The sequence below is a fragment of the Microtus oregoni genome, unplaced genomic scaffold (genome assembly GCF_018167655.1).
Source record: "Microtus oregoni isolate MIOR12 unplaced genomic scaffold, Mior012 000006F_ref0000085, whole genome shotgun sequence".
NCBI classification, from domain to species: domain Eukaryota; kingdom Metazoa; phylum Chordata; class Mammalia; order Rodentia; family Cricetidae; genus Microtus; species Microtus oregoni.
In genome coordinates, this window is record NW_024543065.1 from 20,727,585 (window position 1) to 20,748,720 (window position 21,136).

Below are 21,136 nucleotides of genomic sequence, written 5' to 3' on the forward strand. Positions count from 1 at the left end.
GACTACCTTAATTGTCATCATTGATTCTACATCCAGTAACTGCTGGAAGCAGATGCAGTGACCCACAGTCAAGCATTCAGCTGAGCTCCTGCACTTCATCTGAAGAGAGGAGGATGGATCAAAATAACAAGGGAAGTAAAGAGCATGATGGGTAATCCCAGAGAGATAGCTGACCTGAGCAAGTGGGAACTCAGAGACTATAGACTGACAGGTGGGGAACCTGCATGGGACTGAACTAGACCTTCTAAATGTGGGTGACAAATATGTGGTTTGATCTTTTGGAGGGGGCTCTGGCAGTCACACAAGGACCTATCCCAGGTGCATAAATCTGCTTTTCAGGGTCAGTTCCCTATATTGGCTTGATATTAGGGGTAGGGGCTTGCTCCTGCCTCAAGTTAGTATTCCAGACCTTGTTGATTTCTGAAGGAAGGCCTTTCTCCCTCTGAGTAATGGATTGGAAATGGGAAGAGGGGAGGTGGGGGATGGAAGAAAATATTAGAGGGGGAAACGGTGTTGGGATATAGATTGAAAATTACTTTTTAACAAAAAATATGAAAAATAACAATAAAAAGAAAAATCAGTTTTCTAAAACTAAAATTAAGAATGTTGTTGATAAAAACACAAACAATGGGGATGAGGTAAAATAGATTCATATCTAGAAGTGATAGAAAGCATACTGACCAGAAGAATGTAGTAAAATATTGGGCTAATGATAGACACTTTCCACACAAACAAAAATAATGATGGCCAATAAACATCCTACATGCTACTTCCAATATAAGGATGAGGATGCAACTTAAGATACACTTGAGACACCTCTTCCTAGATGCCATGTTTATAAACATCTAAAAGTCTGATATGTCACATTACTAGGGAAACCCTAAGAAGACATCTATTGAGCATTTCTGCAAGAAATGACAAATACACTTTCTTCAGAATTACTGCACCACCTATGTAAGTGGAGTACTCTGGTCACTGTGGCTCTGCAGTCTATTCCTGGGTGTGGGTTCTAGGGAAGCTGCTGGGAGAGTACCAGGAGACACACTCAAGAACGTTCATAGCAGCTGCATCACAGTGGCAAAACATTGGAATAGCCTAATTATTCAGTACTTAGAGAAGGCATTTCATGGATACAGTAAGTCACTAAGCTCTATGACATACTTTGACTTTTTTGTTCTTGAAATCTTTTGGCACTAAATAATACGGGAGGTGGGAACAAAAGATACGAGGTGATGGCATTTTGGCAAAGTCCACATTATGAATATTGTACTCAAAGGATGGTACTCTGTCTATTATTTGGATGTTTTCAGTGTTGTTCCTGTGGCCCTCAAAATAAATCAGGCTGAGGATCTGTTGTGTCCAGGCGGTACCTGTAAGAACAAATAACAACCCCATTTTCAGTGCTGAAGTAGGTTTTAATAATACCAATAGTAATGTATCCGTTTTACAAATAATTTGGAGCTTTCTTTTCCTTTAGCATGCTAGGCATGCTTAGATATGCCACTTTTTCATTCCCCTTTGTCTGTAATGAACACTCACATCAGTAAGGCTGAATTCTACACCTCTTTGCTCCGTTCTCACTTACAAAGATGTGGTTATTGGTAATGAGAGTCCAGATAATTCTTGTAGTATTGTTGAAATGACAGTATGTGGAAAGGAGAATATTTATGCACTTATTATTAAACCAAAATACCACACAGTTGTAGCACACACCTTCAATGCCTGCAATCGTGAGGCAGAGGTAGATGTATCTCTGTGAGTTCGAGGCCATTCTTGTCTACAAGAGGTAGGTGTAGGACAGGTTCCAAAGTGACAGAGAAACCCTATCTTGAAAAACAAAACAAAATTGATGTGAGAGTCCCCTATGTTTGCTGTGATTACCATTAATGAATAAAGAAACTTCCTTAGCCTGTTAATAGGGCAAAACTTAGGTAGGTAGGGAAGACTGGACTGAATGCTGGGAGAAAGAATGGTTGTGTCTAGGACATGCCATAGCTCCTCTGCCAGAGATAGATGTGCTGAAACTTTGCTGGTAGGCCATGACCTTGCGGTGATATACAGATTAATAGAAATGGGTTTAATTAAGATGTAAGAGTTAGCCAATAAGAAGCTAGAGCTAATGAGCCAGGCAGTGGTTTAATTACTACAGTTTCTGTGTGATTATTTTGGTTCTGGGCAGCTAGGTCGAATAAGCAGTTCCCTGCAACACAAAATAAACAAAACAAACAAAACAAAAAACAAAGACGAATGCCATATGACCTATTTATGCCACTCACCAGATTTTGGATATGTGACTATGAAGACATCATCATCTCTAATTTCCTGATCATCCATGTTTTCCTCTATGTTCATGTTAACTAAACTTCTTTCAAAGTTATGGCCTCTGAAGTTAAGTACATATTCATCTTGATTGTCCATAGTGATTTACCTAGAAGGAAAAATTACAAAATTTTCTTCACTATCATAGCATTTTCCAACAGTGAGTAATGCTTTTGCGTGGTCTACATGTGTCAAGCACCACTGAAATGTCCCTCACATATTAATATTTACTATAATAAGCACTTATATATGCTATATTATTTAAATTTAAAAGAATCTTATGTTTTTACATTTTTATTATCACTCTATAAAATATGAAGAAACAAACATAGCAGGAATTTAGAAAGATTTTTCTGTCATTCCAGATGGAAAAAGTGATCTTAATTCTAAACATACAGGAAATTAGGGTACAGAGGATGCAACCGATCAAGTTATTCAAGGTTGTTCAGTTTGTCAAGTTAGAAAGAAGACAGCAAACAATTGGGGTAGAGTACATGTTTGTAACTGAAATGTTTCTTTGTAAAATAAATTTTTATTTTTTATATAGGGGTCATATTATACAGGCCCATATATCTACATTGCATGGCAGCTATAATTCTGAGCCTCCTTCAGGGCACAATTTACATCTGCCACACAGAAGGTGGTCACCTAGCCTTTTTAGGCAACCTGATGCCACCCTAAACAAAGGGTTATGATATGCTAATGTCACTCTGCTCCTTTTTTGTAATTTAGGAAGTTGCATGAGGAAGAGGTGTTAATTCAGTCTACTTGACAGAGCAGCCATAGTTGTGGAAGTTACCTAACTCATTCAGACCTGCTACCCAAGAAACAGAATGCTAATGAATTCCCCCTCAGTTTTCCTTTTGATATAAAAGCTGTTTGTATAATAAATGTGGGTGATCTTCAGGAATTGAATGAACTCTGAAATGCCCTCCTGATATTGCCCTGTGAACTCTGCTTCAATTATTCCCATGCCTCCACTCTGGTTCAAGATATAATGTTATTGTGGTTGGACCCCGACATAGTGGCATCCAATGTGGAGCTGATCAGTGAACCCTTAAAAGCACTGTAGAAGTGACCAGATATATGGAGGAGAATTTGAGAAACCCATTAGAAAATTACACTACACGTGGATATGTAAGTAGTGAGCACTCAGAAATAAAGAATAGAATTAAAAAAAAAGTATAGAATAAAGCAGGACAATAAAATTGGGAGTAAAAAGTTTGTAAATATATTGAACTATGGGTGAAGGAAGAAGCAATAAAATAGCATACAGTTGATTGGAGACATTTTAAAGGATAGAGGAGCAAGAGAACAGCAACATCAGATACAGGATTTTTTAAAATTTATAGGGCATCTATGTTCTTGGTTTTCTGAGTTCAGGACTTTACATGCCATGACGTGGAAAGAAGTTGGGATAAAGATTCAACATTATTGTGATTATGGATCAGAAATCATCCCCATAGATACACATCATTTCTGGATCCTAATACAGGAAAGGTTGGACTAAAATCCTGTACATCAGGAGATATTTCCCTCTGAGTCAGTTAGAAGGGAGACAATTTCTGCACCCTCTGTACCACCAGAGGAGTTGCTAGATGCTTTTACAGAACTGAGTGGTTCCAATCATTCAGAGCCTATTGAATTAGAGTATTATGAAGAGGAATCTTCATCTCCCTCATTAATAACCAGCAATGCTGAAAGACAGGAAAATGATAACGAGGTTCAGAAAGAGCTAAAAGGCTTGAAAAAGTTGGTAACCTCACTATTGCAGGGACAGGAAACTCTGCGGATCCAGGACTCTTGCCAGAAGAGTAATTCTCTTCCTACTGTAATAACTGGTTTAGATTCACTGATGGTACAAAATGCTACGAAGGCGAGGCAAATGCCTAACTATAATAACGAATCTCCTTTACAACTTTACAAGCCACTAACAGAGGGGAAGAGATGCAAAGATTTCAATTGTATCCCATAATAGAACAAAGAGATGCTCAAGAGAATTTGCTTAGGATACATACTCCCATATCATTTATGTTACCCAAAGAATTAAAAACTGACTGAGCTCAGTATGGCCTAATGGACCCATTTACCCAAATGCTATTAGAAAATATAGCAATAGAAGTACTGCCCCCAGGGGATTGGAAGCAGATAGCCGAAGCTTGCTTGACAGGAGGAAACTATCTATTGCTTAAACCAAATTTGCATAACAATGTCAGACCACTGTTAAGAGAAACAGGGCTCAGCAGGTTCCTATTTCATATGAAATGCTTGCAGGTGAGGGACGTTATATAGGAGCAGATCAGTCATTAGACTTTGATATGGCAGTGTATGTCCAAATTAGTGCAGTGGCCAAGAAGGCCTGGAATAGACTTCCATCATCAAAAGAAAAGACTGAGGAGTTGTCTAGTATAAGACAGGGACCTGTAAGAGGAAGGGCTGCTTGTTTGTCCTGGCTGACCACAACTGAAATAACCTCAGAGAAACTGTATTAATTTAATTACTGCTTGGTCCATTAGCTATAACTTCTTATTGGCTAACTATTGAATCTTAACTTAACCCATTTCTATTAATCTGTATATCACCATGAGGTTGTGGCCTAACAGCAAAGTTCCAGCACTTCTATCTCTGGCAGCAGATTCATGACTTCTCCCAGACTCTTCCCTTCTTCCTCCCAGCATTCAGTTCCATCTTTCCCACCTACCTAAGTTCTGCCTTATCAAAAGGCCAAGGCAGTTTCTTTATTTATTAACCAATGAAAGCAACACATAGACAGAAGGACCTCCCACACCAGGGACCAGATGAATTATTTCAGGACTTTGTTTCCAAACTAACACAGGCATCTTATAAGTTGATTGGAGACAAAGAAGCAAGACAGTTAACAATTAAACAGCTAGCCTTAGAGAATGCTAATGCTAAATGTAAGGTGGCTCTAAGACCTTGTAGAAAGCAGAATAACATTACAGATTATATCTGAATTTGCACAGATATTGGCCAATCATATACACAGGGAATGGCCATAGCTGCTACCTTGCAAAGAAAGACAATTAATGATGTCCGATCCCAACAAAGAGTTCTAGGCCCAGGGAGAATGGAAGCTACAGGTCTTCCTGGAAGCTGTTTTGGATGTGGTCTTACAGGGCTTCAGGTCAGACAATGTCCTGATAGGAGAGTAAACCTGAGGACAAGAAGAGAACCAAGAATATGCAGGAGATGCAGGAGAGGAAAACATTGGACTAGTGAGTGCAGATCAAAAGGAGATGACCTAGGAAATCCCCTTTTATGGGCTAGCCTCAGGCCCTGAGACAGAATTAATTGTGGGGCAATTCAGCAATTTGTTCTCCCATAAGGAAATCCATTCAGGACCTTTATAGAACAACCACAGGAAGTGCAGGGCTTGACCTCAGTTCTTCCATATGCATGGTTCAGACACCCAAAGTGGGGATGCAAGCTCTCCCCACTGGGGTTTATGGACCCTTATCAAAGGGCACTGTAGGTCTGTTACTAGGAAGAAGTTGCACCATTATGCAAGGAATTATTGTTGTTCCTGGAGTCATTGATGCTGACTTTGAGGAAAAGATCAGGGTGATGACTCACTCACCAATTTGAGTTTCTGTAATAAAAGCAGGTCAGAGGCTTGCACAATTAATTTTACTACCTGATATGCAAACCAAAAATCAGGTTAAGAAAGATAAGAGAGGAAAGGATGAATTTGGTTTATCAGATGCCCATTGTCTACAAGCCACAGGACCTCAGAGAGAAGAACTCACTTTGTTTATAAATGGAAGAAGATTTTCGGGTTGTCTATATACTGGAGTGGATATTTTGGTTATAACTTCTATCCAGTGTCCTTCTAAGTGGCCAAAGACAGATACTATTACACAACTACAAGGAATTGACCAGACTCGAAATCCTGAACAAACAGTAATGAGCTGCACTGGAGAGGGCCATGAAGGAACTTTCCAGCCACACAGTATTCCTCATTTACCTATGAATTTATGGGGCTGAGATATTATGTCCAGAATGGAGGTATATTTATATTCCCTCAGCACATCTATTACTAATCAACTGTTTCAACAAAGATTATTGCCTAATCAAGGTCTAGGCAAGGAAAATAAGGGAAGGATCGAACCTATCATACTGATGGTAGACATCCTAGGGCAGGATTGGGGTATTTTTAGGAGAGATCACTGAAAATCTGCACTCCATGCCTACCCAGTATCCTGGGAAATGACGAGCCTGTATGGATAAATTAGTGACCTCTAACAGAAGAAAAATTACAAGTTGCCCAACAGTTAGTGCAAGAACAACTGAATAATGGACACATTACACCATTAATTCACTATGGAATTCTCCAATTTTTGTCTTTAAAAAGAAATCAGGAAAGTGGAGATTGATTCAGGATTTAAGGGAGGTTAATGGAACCATGCAGCTGATGGGAGCATTATAACCAGGGCTGCCTTCTCCTACCACAATACCAAAAGGCACCCATAAAATTATTTTAGACTTAAAAGATTGTTTTTATACCATCCCTTTGGTGCCACAAGATTGCCAAAGATTTGCTTTTAGTATCCCCTCAGTTCATTTCAGACAGCCAATGTAGAGATATCAATGAAGCATCTTACCCCAGGGTATAACACAGTGCCACCTTATGCCAGAAGTTCATAGCTCAGGCTATACGAAATGTCAGAGATCAATTTCCACATTTTGTCCATTATATGCATATCTTGGTTGCCCATAGAGATGTAGGACTTTTACTTGAGATGTATGAACTACTACAACAGAGCCTTAGCCATGTGGGGCTAGTTACTACTCCAGAGAAAGTGCAGAGGCACCCACTTTTCCAGTATTTAGGTCATATGTTATACCCCAAAGAAATTAAGCCTCAAAACGTTGAATTCAGAAAGAATGGTTTAAAGACAATAAATAACATTCAAATGTTGTTAGGAAATATATAACAGCTGAGACCTTATGTAAGGTATCCTATAAGAGACCTTGAGCCTCTAACTGAAATCCTTAGGGGGGACAGTCACAAATTCCAGCAGACAGCTTTCAGAAACTGCCAGACAGGTTCTCTCCCAGGTAAAGCAGGCTATGCAAGATGAATAGTTACATATATTAATTACAGCCAGAAGTGGCAGGTGTGTATTTTACCCACAAAACTAGACCCTACAGTGGTTTTAGGGCAAAACAAGCCACTCGTATGGATGCACCTTCCTGTATTATCAGGTAAGGTATTAAATCCTTATTTGAAGCAGTGGCACACTTAGTCTTACTTGCTTTTCTTCTGTCCATGTCTCCTTTACCCAACACTGTTCCTTTATTTACCCTTATTATTTAAGTTGAGAGAGTTACATATTTTTAACAGGCTATTACTTTGTTTTCCTTATTGAAACACCCACCAGGTGTGGCTATTTCTGGAGTGTTCTGCTCTTGAAGTAGAATTGAAGCTCAAATGGGGTACCTTGAAACTACGTGGGAGGTTTTAAATGCTGAGCTATTCCTGAAGTCCAATGGAGCAGAAGGATGTCTCAACTTTAATAAAACTTGTTTTACATCAAATTGCAAATGCTACCACTGAAACAATACCAGCAACTAAAACATTACAATCAATCCCCCAAATAGAAGTCCCCAGACAGTACTGTGAGGAGTCAGGACTGCCAGGAATCTGAAAACTACTAACCCACTGTCATGGAATCTAAGAAGAGAGTTTGGTGAAAGATTCCATACATGGAAGAATGAAGCCAGATCACTATCACTCACCCTATATAAAAAGCAGTTCATAATGGGTCAAATACCTTAAAGTAAGACCAGAAACTCTGAAAATGCTAGAGGGAAACAGAAAGGAAACCTCTTTTTGAGGTAGGCAAGTGTTTGGCTTAGTCTTAAGAAAAGTCAGATTAGACCGAATTAAAATGGCTGTGTTTAATAAATGTGACACTCTTGGGTGGACCAAGACAGCATGGCAGGGAGAGGAGCCCACACAAACCCAAAACTATGTGTTTCTTTTTCTGAACTAAGCCTAATTACCCTGTTGCTTAAGTCCTGACCCTCCTCGGGGATGGGTTAGTGCTTGGCAGGCTGAGAGTTGGAGTCAAACTCAATATTACATTCCAGACTCTTTGGATATAAGAGTGTGTCACTTTTAAATTGGGGCTCCCTAACCTAAATTAACAATGCTACAAAAGCTCATGGTTTCTAAATGTGCATTCTTGTTCAGTCCCCACTACAGTTTCTCTCTCTCTGTCTCTCTCTCTCTGCTTATTCATGGCCCGCAGTTTGTCCTATCCCACTTCCATTTCTCTGTACCTTGCAGGCTTCCAACACACCACCTGGAGGTGCTGCTGGCTCCTGTCCTGCTCTGAATTTGGGAATCTAAACCTGAATCCCTTTCCAATAGGCCAAGGACAGTGGAGGCTAATGCCCATCACTTTTGTAATGGTGCCCGCTCATCAGCTGTTTTCCTGGCCTTTGCCACCTATTCTCGATCACTCTTAGCCCCACTCTGCTCCTGACCTTCCCTGCTGTTTCCCACTTGGGCAGCCTTTTACAAAAATTTCTTTTAAATTGGGACTAATGCCTAACTTAAACAAGGCTCCATAAGCCCGTGGTTTCTGCCATGTGCTCCTGCCCCACTATCAGCCTCACTGTTTCTCTAAACTGTTTTTAGTTTGTCTCACTCTAAATTTTTTTTTTTCAGGAAAGGAAAGGTTTATTGGCTTACAATTCCAAATCACAGTCAGTCATGAAAGGAAACCAGGTCAGGAGTTCAATCAGGACCTGAGGCATATTCCTTTTAAAGTTGCTTGTTTCTTGTTTGCTTAGGTAATATAATATCCTTCTGAAGTCTTTGATGGAGTTGAAGAATGGTTAGTTATAGTTTTCCATTGTTATGATAAAAGATAAATAGATATAAATATTGTAACTGTAATTCTTGCTTTATAACTGTTTTGTTATATGTAATTTTACTATTCTAAAGTTAAAGCCTTTCTTTTTTGTTTAAACAGAAAAAGGGGAAATAGTGTAGGAGGGTCATCTGTCTATGTGTTACTTTCATTGGCTAATAAGGAAACTACCTTGGCCTTTTGATAGGCCAGTTCTTAGGTGGGCAGAGTAAACAGAACAGAATTCTGGAGGAAGAAAGCAGAGTCAGGCAGATGCCATGAAGCTCCAGCCCAAGATGGACATGGGTTAGAATATTCCTGGTAAGGATCACTTCGTGGTGCTACACAGATTATTAAAAATGGGTTAATCAAGATGTGGGAGTTAGCCAGTAAGAGGCTAGAGCTAATGGGCCAAGCAGTGTTTAAATGGAAAAATTAAATTCCTTTTAATTTTACATCTACTAACATTGAAAAATGATAAGTAATTGGATAACATGCATGCCTAAATTTAGCTTATTTGACTAGTTTGAATAACAGGTAACAGTACCTTATTATCATGTGCCTTAACAGATCTGAGGGCATGGCATTCTAACAACAAGAGCTTCTAACACAGACATGCAACATCCATAGCACCCTTTAGCTCTTCAAAGATGACAGAAGATTTTTTTTTGTTTCCAGGCTTTGCCTCTGGTTTTGGCAAAACAACCCACACACCAGAAAGCAGCATTTTACCTCTTCAGCTTTCTGATTGCTTCTTCACCTAGGCAATCAATCATCTCATCCTGCCAAGACAGGTAGACTAAAATCTTTCCCCCACAGAAAAAATCTTTGGGCCTCTTGTACTCAGCAGCTAATGGTAAGAACTGCTTCTGAGACTGGTGCTGTCCAAGAACTAAGGAGAGTATTTGTGATTGCCTGTATTGCTAAAAAAGATGTCTCATATTTACTCATTTCCATTTGACAACTTAAAGCACTGTTAACTTATTACTTCATCCATGACACTAACATACAGACAGGTATGCCCCTTTTACAAGCTTCATAGTTTAGGACTAACAGGTTTCAGGTACGTCTCCAGAGGTTCAGAGTTCCCAATTTCCTTTATCTTTTAACCTAAAGCAACAGCCTTTTGCTATGGTACCAAGATGTAAATCTGTTCCAGCTCTCAAAACCAAGTCTAGGAAAAAAAACACCTAACAAGTCTTCAGAGCCTTTTGCTAACCCCAGCCAGTTTCAAGCATATTTTTTTAAGTTAATCCTGCTGTCTGGGCCAAGACCAACCTACAAAGTGCACCCCAGACAACACCAAAGACATGCAGCAGCTCCTGGGACTTCACCATTGGTCCCAACTCTCCTGGATTAAAAGCACCTGCCAATTAAAATCTGGTCTTAAATAACCCTGGGTTATCTGCTATTGTGTCCCATCCTATGGCTAGCCTCATTTCACAGGGCCAATAATTACAATGTTTTTTCTTCTGACTACCTTCCTTCTCATACTCCAGGATGACAGCAAACCATATGCTGCCCCAGCCATACCTCTCGCCAAGCATGAGCTCAACTCCCAGCTGTCCTCTCTCCCACATTGCCCCCGTGCACACAGGATATAGCCAGACTTGAGCTGATACCCCTATGTCCAAGGAGTCTAGTATGTTTAGTCAAAAGTGAAACCCCAGTCCTCTAACATCCCTATATCCAAAGAATCTGGAATGTGATATTGAGTTGGACTCCAATTCCTAGACTGCCAAGTGCTTGGACTCCAGCTCCTAGCCTGCCAAGCACTGACCCTTCTTCGGGGAGGATCACGGCCACTTCAACAGGGTCTTTAGGCTTGCTTCGGGAAAGGAAACATGTGGTTTGGGTTTATGTGGGCTCCTCCCCCTGCCAACCTATCCCAGCCTGCTAAGAGCATCACAATTATTAAACATGGGCATTTTAATTCGGTCTAATCTGGTTTGATTGGCATTCTTTGGGTTGGTGGCACAGCTTTTCTTTGGATTAAACCAAATGGTAAGGTTTTCTGAAAAGGATTTAATAGCTAAGAAAATAATACAACTAACAATGTAAGTTAAAAAGTTTCTAAACTCCAAAGTAACAATTAATTCAGTGAGCATAAAGCCTAGAAAATGAAGTTGTTGCTTGGTATACCAGTTATATCTAGAATTTATAAAAAAACTAAAAATTCCCATAACTATAAAAAACAAAGGCCCAATATAGAAATAATTGAATGAAATGAAACTCTTATATATTCATGTTATTTCTCATTTTTAGATTCTAGATTTTCTGATACATAAAAACGCATACAAATGAGGGTCTGAGAGAAGAAAGGAGAATGGCATTAGGGGTAGAGGAAAGGGAAATAAAGGGGGCATGGAAGGAGATGGGTTCAAAATGCATGATGAATTAATCCTTAAATGATAATTTCTTTATGAAACTTAGTGCAATAAGGTTATGCCACTAAACACAAATAATAGCCATTTGTGTATGCACTAACATCTCTGTTATATGATATATTGTCATAAGGGATATGAATAGGTATAGACTAATAGGAAATACAATGAAAATAAATAATTAATATATGTAAACATATTATTTGATAGACTAAAATAGATAAAAAATTCACCTATTAGTAATTACCAGCAAAATTTCAATGAACATATTATCAGTTAACAAATTTTTCACATTAGTAAGATTTTTGATTAATTATTATTTTTATCTGAAATTAAACACAAGAAAGGAATAGCTAAAATAAAATGAGACTAGCTACGCAAATTCAATAAATTTACCTTCATTCAGAGAGGGAGAGAGAGAAGAGAGAACTTAAAGACATATTACACCTTTGCACAATTCAGTGCATGCAAATATCTGCATAGCATCTGTCAGAAAAATCTCTACTTAATACTTAAATTGGTAAGAGGATATGCCCCCTTTATTTCCCTTTCCTCTACCCCTAATGCCATTCTCCTTTCTTCTCCCAGACCCTCATTTGTATGTGGTTTTTATATATCAGAAAATCTAGAATCTAAAGATGAGAAATAACACGAATATATAAGAGTTTCATTTCATTTGTTTATTTCTATATTGGGCCTTTGTTTTTTATAGTTATGGGTTTTTTAGTTTTTTTTTTATAAATTCCAGATATAACTGGTATACCAAGCAACAATACCATTAGAATGGTTTATTTCCCACAACCCACCCTGCCCTCAAGTCTGTTCTTTCACCTGCAAGGTCCTTGGACCTCTGTAATACTGCCCACTCCAGTGCTGAGGGGACCAGAGAGAACATTGCAACAGAGTTTGCTCCAATACTGAGGGGACCAAGTGAAGGCAGACCAAGAAAAACTCCCAGGTACTCAGACAGTCACAGCAAAAAGATCAGACTAAGACGCCAAGACTCTGCTGGCCTCATTTGAAGGAAGAGATGAGTAGGCGCCAATGCAAGAATTCCTCCAACATCCTAAAAAGAAACATGGTAACACTAGAACCCAGTGGACACACAACAGGAAGACTTGATCATCCTAATCCAAAAGAAGTAGAAGAAAATGATTTTAAACATAACTTTATGAATGAAGGAGACCTTAAAAGAGGAAGTAAAAAACTCCTTTAAAGAAATGGAAGAAAAGACAAACAAAAATGTAGAAGAAATTAGTAAGTCCCTCAATGATGCTCAAGAAAACTATGGAAAAGCAATCAAACAGGTGAAGGAAACATTTCAAGACTTGAAGACCAAAATAGAGGTAATGAAGAAACAGAGACTGAGGGAAGGCTGGATATAAAAAATCTGGGTAAATGAACAGGACCTAAAGAAACAAGTATAACCAACAGAATACAAAAGATAGAAGAAAGAATCTCAGGTGCTGAAGATACTATAGAGGAATTAGACTTCCTGGTTAAAGAAAACATTAAATCCAACAAATTCCTAACACAAAACATTCAGGAAATCTGGGACACCATGAAAAGACCAAACCTAAGAATAATAGGGGTAGAGAAAGGAGAATAACTCGCAGCTCAAAGGCACAGAAAATATATTATAGAAGAGAACTTTCCCAACCTACAGAAAAATATCCCTATGAAGATATAAGAAGCTTACAGAACACCAAATAGCCCAGATCAAAAAAAAAAAAAAACAAAACCCTTGCCCTATAATAATCAAAACACATAACAAACATAATAAAGAAAAAATATTAAGAGCTGTCAAAAAAATGGTCAAGTAACATAAAGGTAAACCTATCAGAAGTACACCTGACTTTTCAATGGAAACCATAAAAGTCAGAAGGTCTTGGATAGATGGCTGCAGACACAAAGACACCATGGATGGAAGCCCAGCAAAGCTTTCTTTTACAATCGATGGAGAAAATAAGATATTCCAGGACAAAAACAGATTTAAACAATTCGTATCCATAAACTCAACCTTACAGAAAGTACTAGAAGGAAAATCACAACCCAAGGAAGATAACAATACCATAAAAACACAGACATCTGATAATCCTCAATCAATACAACTCAAAGAAGGGAAACCCACAAACAGTACCAGCAAAAAATAACCAGAGTTAACAACCACTGGTCATTAATATCACTTAATATGAATGGACTCAATTCACCTATAAAAAGACACAGGTTAAGACGTGGATACAAAAACAGGATCTAGCATTCTGCTATTTCCCAAAACATACCTCAACCTGAAAGATAGATACTACTTCAGAGTAAAGTGTTGGGAGAATTTTTCAGTCAAATGGACCTAAGAAACAAGCAGGTGTGGCTATCCTAATATCTAACAAAATTGATTTCAATCTAAAATCAATCAGAAGAGAAGGAGAAAAACACTTTGTACTCATAACAGGAAAAACTCATCAAGATGAAGTCTCAATCCTGAATATCTATGCCCCTATTATAAGAGTACCCACATATGTAAAGAAAACATTACTAAAATTTAAATCGCACATCAAACCCCACAAACTAATAGTAGGAGACTTAAACATTCTTCACACACCAATGGACAGGTCAATTAGACAGAACTTTAACAGAGAAATAAGAGGACTAACATACGTAATGAATCAAATGGACTTAACAGACATCTATTGAACATTCCACCCAAACAGAATAGAATATACCTTTTTCTCAGCACCTCATGGAACCTTGTCTAAAATAGATCACATACTTTGTAACAAAGCAAACATCCACAATACAAAAAGAAATGGAATAACCATCTGTGTTTTATTGGGTCACCATGGAATGATGTTAGAATTTAAAAACAACCCCCAGAAAGCCCACGATCTCATGGAATCTGAACTATCATCTACTGAACCACCCATGGGTCAAGGAAGAAATAAGAAAGAAATAAAAGTATTCCTTGAATTCAATGAAAATGAAGAAACAACATATCCAAACCTATGAAGCACTATGAAAGTGGTGTTAAGAGAAAAGTTCATAGCACTAAGTGCTCACATAAAGAAAACAAAGAAAGCTCACATTAGTAACTTAATAGCACACATTAAAGCACTAGAAAAAGAAGAAGCAGACTCACTCATGAGGAGTAGAAGACTGGAAATAATCAAACTGTAGGATAAAATGAACAAAAGAGAAACACAGAAAACAATCCAAAGAATCAATGAAAGAGCTGTTTCTTTGAGAAAATCAACAAGATTGACAAACCCATATCCAAACTAATCAAAAGGCAGAGAAAGAACATTCAAATTAACAAAATCAGAAATGAAAAGGGGGACATAACAACACATACTGAGGAAATTCAGAGAATCATTAGGTCTTACTACAAAATCCTGTACTCCACAAATTGGAAAATGTAATATAAGTGGACAACTTGTTAGATAGATACCATATACCAAAATTAAATCAAGACCAGATGAGCATTCTAAATTGACCTATACATTGAGAGGAAATAGAAGTTGTCATCAAAAACCTCCCAACCAAAAAATACCCAGGGCTGGATGGTTTTAGTGCAGAATTCTACCAGAACTTCCAAGAAGAGCTAATATATATACTCCTCAATGTGTTCCAAATAATAGAAACAAAAGGAACATTGCTAAACTCTTTTTATGAGGCTACAGTTACCTTAATACCAAAACTGCACAAAGACTCAATCAAGAAAGGGAATTACAGACCAATCTCACTCATGAACATGGAAGCTAAAATTCTCAATAAAATTCCGACAGACCGAATCCAAGAACATATCAAAAAATATACATTATGATCAAGTAGGTTCCATCCCAGAGATGCAGGCCTGGTTCAATATATGAAAATCTATCAATGTAATTCATCATATAAATGAATTGAAAGAAAAAAACCCATATGATGATTACATTAGATGCTGAAAAGGAATTTGACAAAATTCAACACCCTTTGATAATAAATTACTGGAGATATTAGGGATACACAGATCATATCTAAACATAATAAAGGCAATATACAGCACGCTGAGAGCTAACATCAAATTAAATGGAGAGAAACTCAAAGTGATTCCGCTAAAATCAGGAACAAGACAAGGCTGTCCACTTGCTTCATATCTTTTCAACATAGTGCTTGAAGTTCTAGCAATAGCAATAAGACAACATAAGGAGATCAAGTGGATCCAAATAGGAAAGGAAGACGTTAAACTTTTGTTATTTGCAGATAATATGATAGTGTACATAAGTGACCACCAAAACTCTACCAGAGAACTCCTATAGCTGATAAAGACCTTCCATGTTGTGGCAGGATACAAGATCTATTCAAAAAAAATCAGTAACCTTCCTATACACAAAGGATAAAGAACCTGAGAGGGAAATCAGAGAAACAGCACATTTCACAACAGCCCAAATAGCATAAAGTATCTTGGGGTAACTCTAACCAAGGAAGTGAAAGGCCTATTTGACATGAACTTTAAGTCTTTGAAGATAGAAATTGAAGAAGATACCAGAAAATGGAAATATCTCCCATGCTCTTGGATAGGAAGGATCAACATAGTAATAATGGCAATCCTACCAAAAGCAATCTATAGATTCAATGCAATCCCCATCAAAATCCCAACATAATTCTTCACAGACCTTGAGGGAATAATAATCAACTTATTATGGAAAAACAAAAAAAAAACCAGGATAGCCAAAACAATACTGAACAATAAAGGAACTGCTGGAGGCATTACCATCCCAGCTCTATTATAGAGCTACAGTACTGAAAACAGCTTGGTATTGGCATAAAAACAGAGATTTTGGCCAATAGAATTGAATTCAAGACCAGGATATTAATTCACAAACCTACGAATACCTGATTTTTGACAAAGAATCTAAAATTATACAATGGAAAAAAAGAAAGCATCTTCAACAAATGGTGCAGGCATAATTGGATGTCAACCTGTAGAAGAATGAAAATAGATGCATATCTATCACCATGCACAAAACTCAAGTCCAAATGGATTAAAGACCTAAATATAAACCTGACCACACTGAACCCGAAAGTGGACAAAATGGGAAGTAGCCTTAAATGCATGGGCACTGGGGGGACCACTTCCTAATTATAACCCAGTAGTACATACAATAAGAGCAACAATGAATAAATTGAACCTCATGAAACGGAGTAGCTTCTGTAAAGCAAGAGACACAGCCAATGAGAAAAAAAGTCAACCTACTGAATGGAGAATAACTTCATCAGCCCCACATCAGACAAAGGACTGATCTCTAAAATATATAAAGAACTCAAGAAATTAGATATTAAGAATCTAAATAACCCAATTAAAATGGTATACTGAACTAAACAGATTTCCCAACAGAAAAATTTCAAATGGTCAAAAGATACTTAAGGACATGATCAACTTCATTAGCTATCAGAAAAATTCAAATCAAAACAACTTTGTATATACCATCTTACACCTGTCAGAATGGCTAAAATCAAAAACACTATGATTGCTTATGCTAGAGAGGATGTGGAGTAAGTGGAACGCTCATCCATTGCTGGTGGGAATGTAAACTTGTGCAACCACTATGGAAATCAGTGTGGTGATTTCTCAGAAAATTGGAAATCCACCTACCTCAGGTTGCAGCAATACCACTCTTGGGCATATACCCAAAAGATGCTCAATCATACTACAAAAGCATTTGTTCAACTATGTTCATAGCTGCGTTAGTTGTTATAGCCAGAACTTGGAAACAACCTAGATGCCCCTCAATGGAAGAATGGATAAAGAAATTGTGGCACATCTACACATTAGTGTACTACTCAGTAGTAAAAACTAATGACATCTTGAATTTTGCATACAAATAAATGGAATTAGAAAACCCTATCCTGAATGAGGTAACCCAGCCCCCCCAAAATGAATATGGTATGTAGTCACTCATACGTGGATTCTAGCCATAAACGAAAGACATTGAGCCTATAGTTCATGACCCTAGAGAAGCTAACTAATAAGGTGAACCCAAAGAAAAACAAAAATAGATCCACCTGGAAATTAAAAGCAGATAAGATCACCAGACACAGTTTGGAAGCATGGGGTTAAAGGGGTAGAAGGAAGGGGAGAAGGTGAAAAGAAGGGGAGAAGGGGGAAGTTAGGGAGAACTTGAGTGAATCGGATAGTTGAGATGGAGGAAGGACAGATATGAGTGCAATGAAAGAGATATCTTGAATGAGGAAGCTTTTTTCGGATTAGCGAGAAACCTGGCTCTAGAAAAATTCCCAGGAATCCACAAAGATGACCCCAGTTAAGATCCTGAGTAATAGAGGAGAGGGTGCCTGACCTGGCCTTGCCCTATACTCAGATGATGATTATTGTAAATGTCACCATAGAACCTTCATCCAACAACAGATGGAAACAGAGGCAGAGACCCACATCAGAGCACTGGACTGAGCTCCCAAGGTCCATTTGAAGAGTGGAATGAGTGAGATGATGAGCAAGGAGGTCAAGACCATGAGGAAATGACAAAATGTACCTGAGCTAATGGGAGCTTACCAACTCCAACTGGATGGGAAATGAACGATCATGGAATCAAACTAGTCCCTCTGAATGTGGTTGACAGTTGGGGCAGACTGTGTCAGCAATGGCAATGGCACTGGGATTTTTCTCTACTGCAAGTACTGGATATTTGATATCCTATTCTCTTTGGATGTATTCCTTTCTCAACCTAGTAGTGGGGAGGGCCACGAACTTTCCACATGGCAGGGTGCCTTGTCCTCTCTTAAGATTGGAGGTGGTTGGGGGTAGAGTTTGTGGAGGTAGAGGGAGGGGAGGGGGAAGAGGGGAGGAAGTGGGAATTTGGATTGATATTTTTTAAAGTAACAAAAAATGCGTTAAAAATTCATATAGAGCCTTGATAGTCGTTTTGTAAAGTGGTCTGTATTTCCTTACTATCATTTAATTCCAAGGAAAGGAGAAAGACAGAAAATTCGAGAGAAATGAATAAATAAGGCATGCAGAAGAGAAAATGAGGCTTGAGAGATGCCATTTACCTTTACTCACGGCTCCAGATTAGTTGAAGAAATAAAATCAAGTCAGCTCAAGTGATAAGAATGACAGGGATCAAGGGGTTGCTGAGGTACAAATAGCCTTGACAGAGTTTGTTTTGGCAGGTGCATAGTGAACTAGGGAAGGCATGGGTACTTCAGCCTTGATAAGTTGGGTAAAAGTTGACTTTTATAGAAACCTATCATGTTCCTCCAGGAACCACAAACAACCACAGGAAAACAAAGTTCATATTTACTCAGTTACTGATATCCCCAAGTAAATGTAGGATGTATTTGAAAGCGATAGCTGCAATGTGCTTTGATGACCTCCTTGAATAAAAGGTGATCTAGCCTGTCTGGGATTCTGGGCCTGGTTCCATACCCTAAGGTTTTATCTTCAGTGTCCCATGAGGCTCTCCTGTTGTTCATAAAGCCCATCTCTTCTGTTAGAAACAGTGTATAGTAACAGAGGATTCTGCGTTTTTTTTTTAAACCTTGCTGAGTAAATACATTCATTTTCAAATTCTCAAAGTGCCCTTTCTTAGCAATGCTTCCCAGTCCTGTCTGTTTCTTATTAGTAGATAACCTGCATTTTATTTTCTACAGTAGTGGGCTTTCGCTCCAGTTCTGTCCTACCATCTTCTCTCATCTCTTAATCCATTGTTCTGTCTTTTGTTTCTTACATAAACTGCTATTGAGTAATTTAATAATGACTCTCATGTTCCCACAAAACACAGAATTTGACCCCAGAAGAGATTCTTAATCTGTTGAATGTAAAACTTTCCCTGATAAGGGAACAGGACATAATCTGGGGGTAATTTAATCAAGGCGATTCCTATGTGCTCAGTGTTGCAAACTGAAGAAGTGTTTGCAAAATAATCCAATTTGTGAGGGCCCTACAGTGCCAAGTGTGGAAATCGGTATAGTAAATGGCTTACTCAAAGGAGCAGCCGAGCTAAGCATTTCTGACTGTGTGACACTAGACACTAATTGTCACTGAGCTGAATGCTTTCAGGGTCCTATGATGCAATAGAGATTTGTATTGGTATGGATCTTGGTTTACTGACACCAACTTAAGGTCAATGTTGTTATGTGTGTGTGTGTGTGTGTGTGTGTGTGTGTGTGTGTATTTCTGCTCTTGCTTAAGGTATTGTGATTGTGTAGATCATCTAAAAATGTAATGCATATTTAAAAATATAAGTTAATAGATAATCATCTATAATAGTCAAGCTTGTAGTTATGTTAGTTAAATTTTCTAGATGTAAAGATATGTATTTCAGTTACACAGGTATTCTTCAAATTTTTCAGAGACCTTCAGAATATGTTATTTAAATATTTTAATAACTTAGGACTTCTCATGACAATAAGACACATCTGCTCCTGGCAACAAAAGCTACATCAAGAGAAAGATTGGAGTCACAGAGGCTCCTTATGAAGTTTTTTATTCATTTAGGCAAGAAACTGATCCTGCCTGGACTGCTAAAATGGATATGCAGGACCCACAGAGAAATGACTGCTAAACTTGCCTAAAGGTAAGTTGGTTTTTCAGGGTTCCTGCTTCATGAAAGAGTGTGCTAGACATTCTTCAGGATACAGAAAAATATAACAAACTGCCAAGATAGGCAAACCTGCCTTTAAAATTTCCTGGTTCATGGAAAAGTCTTCCGGATACTATGGGCCTCTAGGCTTAAGATGGATGCCCCCACAGTACAGAAGAACTTTGGGTGACTTCCTAGCCAGCAAGATGTCTCTGTGAATTCTAGAGTTTTGGAAGTTACTTACAATGTACTTCCTGTTTACTTTGTTAATTTTGTATCCTTCTGGAGACTTTGATGGAGTTGAGGAATAGATAATTATTATTATAGTTTTTCTTAGTTATGATAAAAGATGAAGCATATATAAATATTGTAACTGTAATTCTTGCTTGATAACTGCTTTGTTATATGTAATATTACTATGTTAAAGTTAAAGCCTTCCTTTTTGTTTAAACAGAAGGGGAAATTGCATGGGAGGTCCTTCTGTCCATGTGTTGCTTTTATTTTATTTTATTTTTTGTTTTTTTTTTGAGACAGGGTTTCTCTGTGGTTTTGGAGCCTATAATGTGTTGCTTTTATTGGTTGATGAATAAAGAACTTCTTTGAACCTATGGCTCGGAAGAGTAGAGGTAGGCAAGAAGGATTGGAATGAATGTTAGGAAAAAGAAGGGTGGATTTAGGAGAAGCTATTGAGCTGATGCCAGAGTCAGATATGCAGAAACTTTGCCGGGAAGCCACTGTCACATAATGACACACGGATTAATAGAAATGGATTAAATTATTATCTAAGAGTTAGTCAATAAGAGGCTAGATCTAATGGGCAAAACAGTGATTTAATTAATATAGTTTCTATGTGATTATTTCTGGGGTCTGGGCAGTCAGGAAACAACAAATGGCCAAGTGACTTCCTCCTACACTATGAGACATTTGAAATTTATATATAGAATTTGGAAGTTATATATAGAAGGAACAAGATAAACCA

At 38.0% G+C, this 21,136-nt stretch overlaps 1 protein-coding gene across 2 annotated transcripts in view; it reads right to left on the reverse strand.

The window, feature by feature from the left end:
* The window catches only part of LOC121449721 (amine sulfotransferase-like), a 45,964-nt gene that overhangs the window by 15,772 nt on the left and 9,056 nt on the right, over positions 1–21,136 (reverse strand). Inside the window, exons 1-3 of one of the 2 annotated variants that reach the window (XM_041654373.1) lie at positions 18,626–18,678; positions 2,277–2,428; positions 1,162–1,370 (exon numbers count right to left, since the gene is read on the reverse strand). In XM_041654373.1, the coding sequence (XP_041510307.1) occupies positions 1,162–1,370; positions 2,277–2,418 (351 nt within the window). In that variant the 5' untranslated portion in view covers positions 2,419–2,428; positions 18,626–18,678. Of the gene's footprint in view, positions 1–1,161; positions 1,371–2,276; positions 2,429–18,625; positions 18,679–21,136 lie in introns of those variants that run through there. The other variant, XM_041654374.1, reaches the window with a different exon arrangement.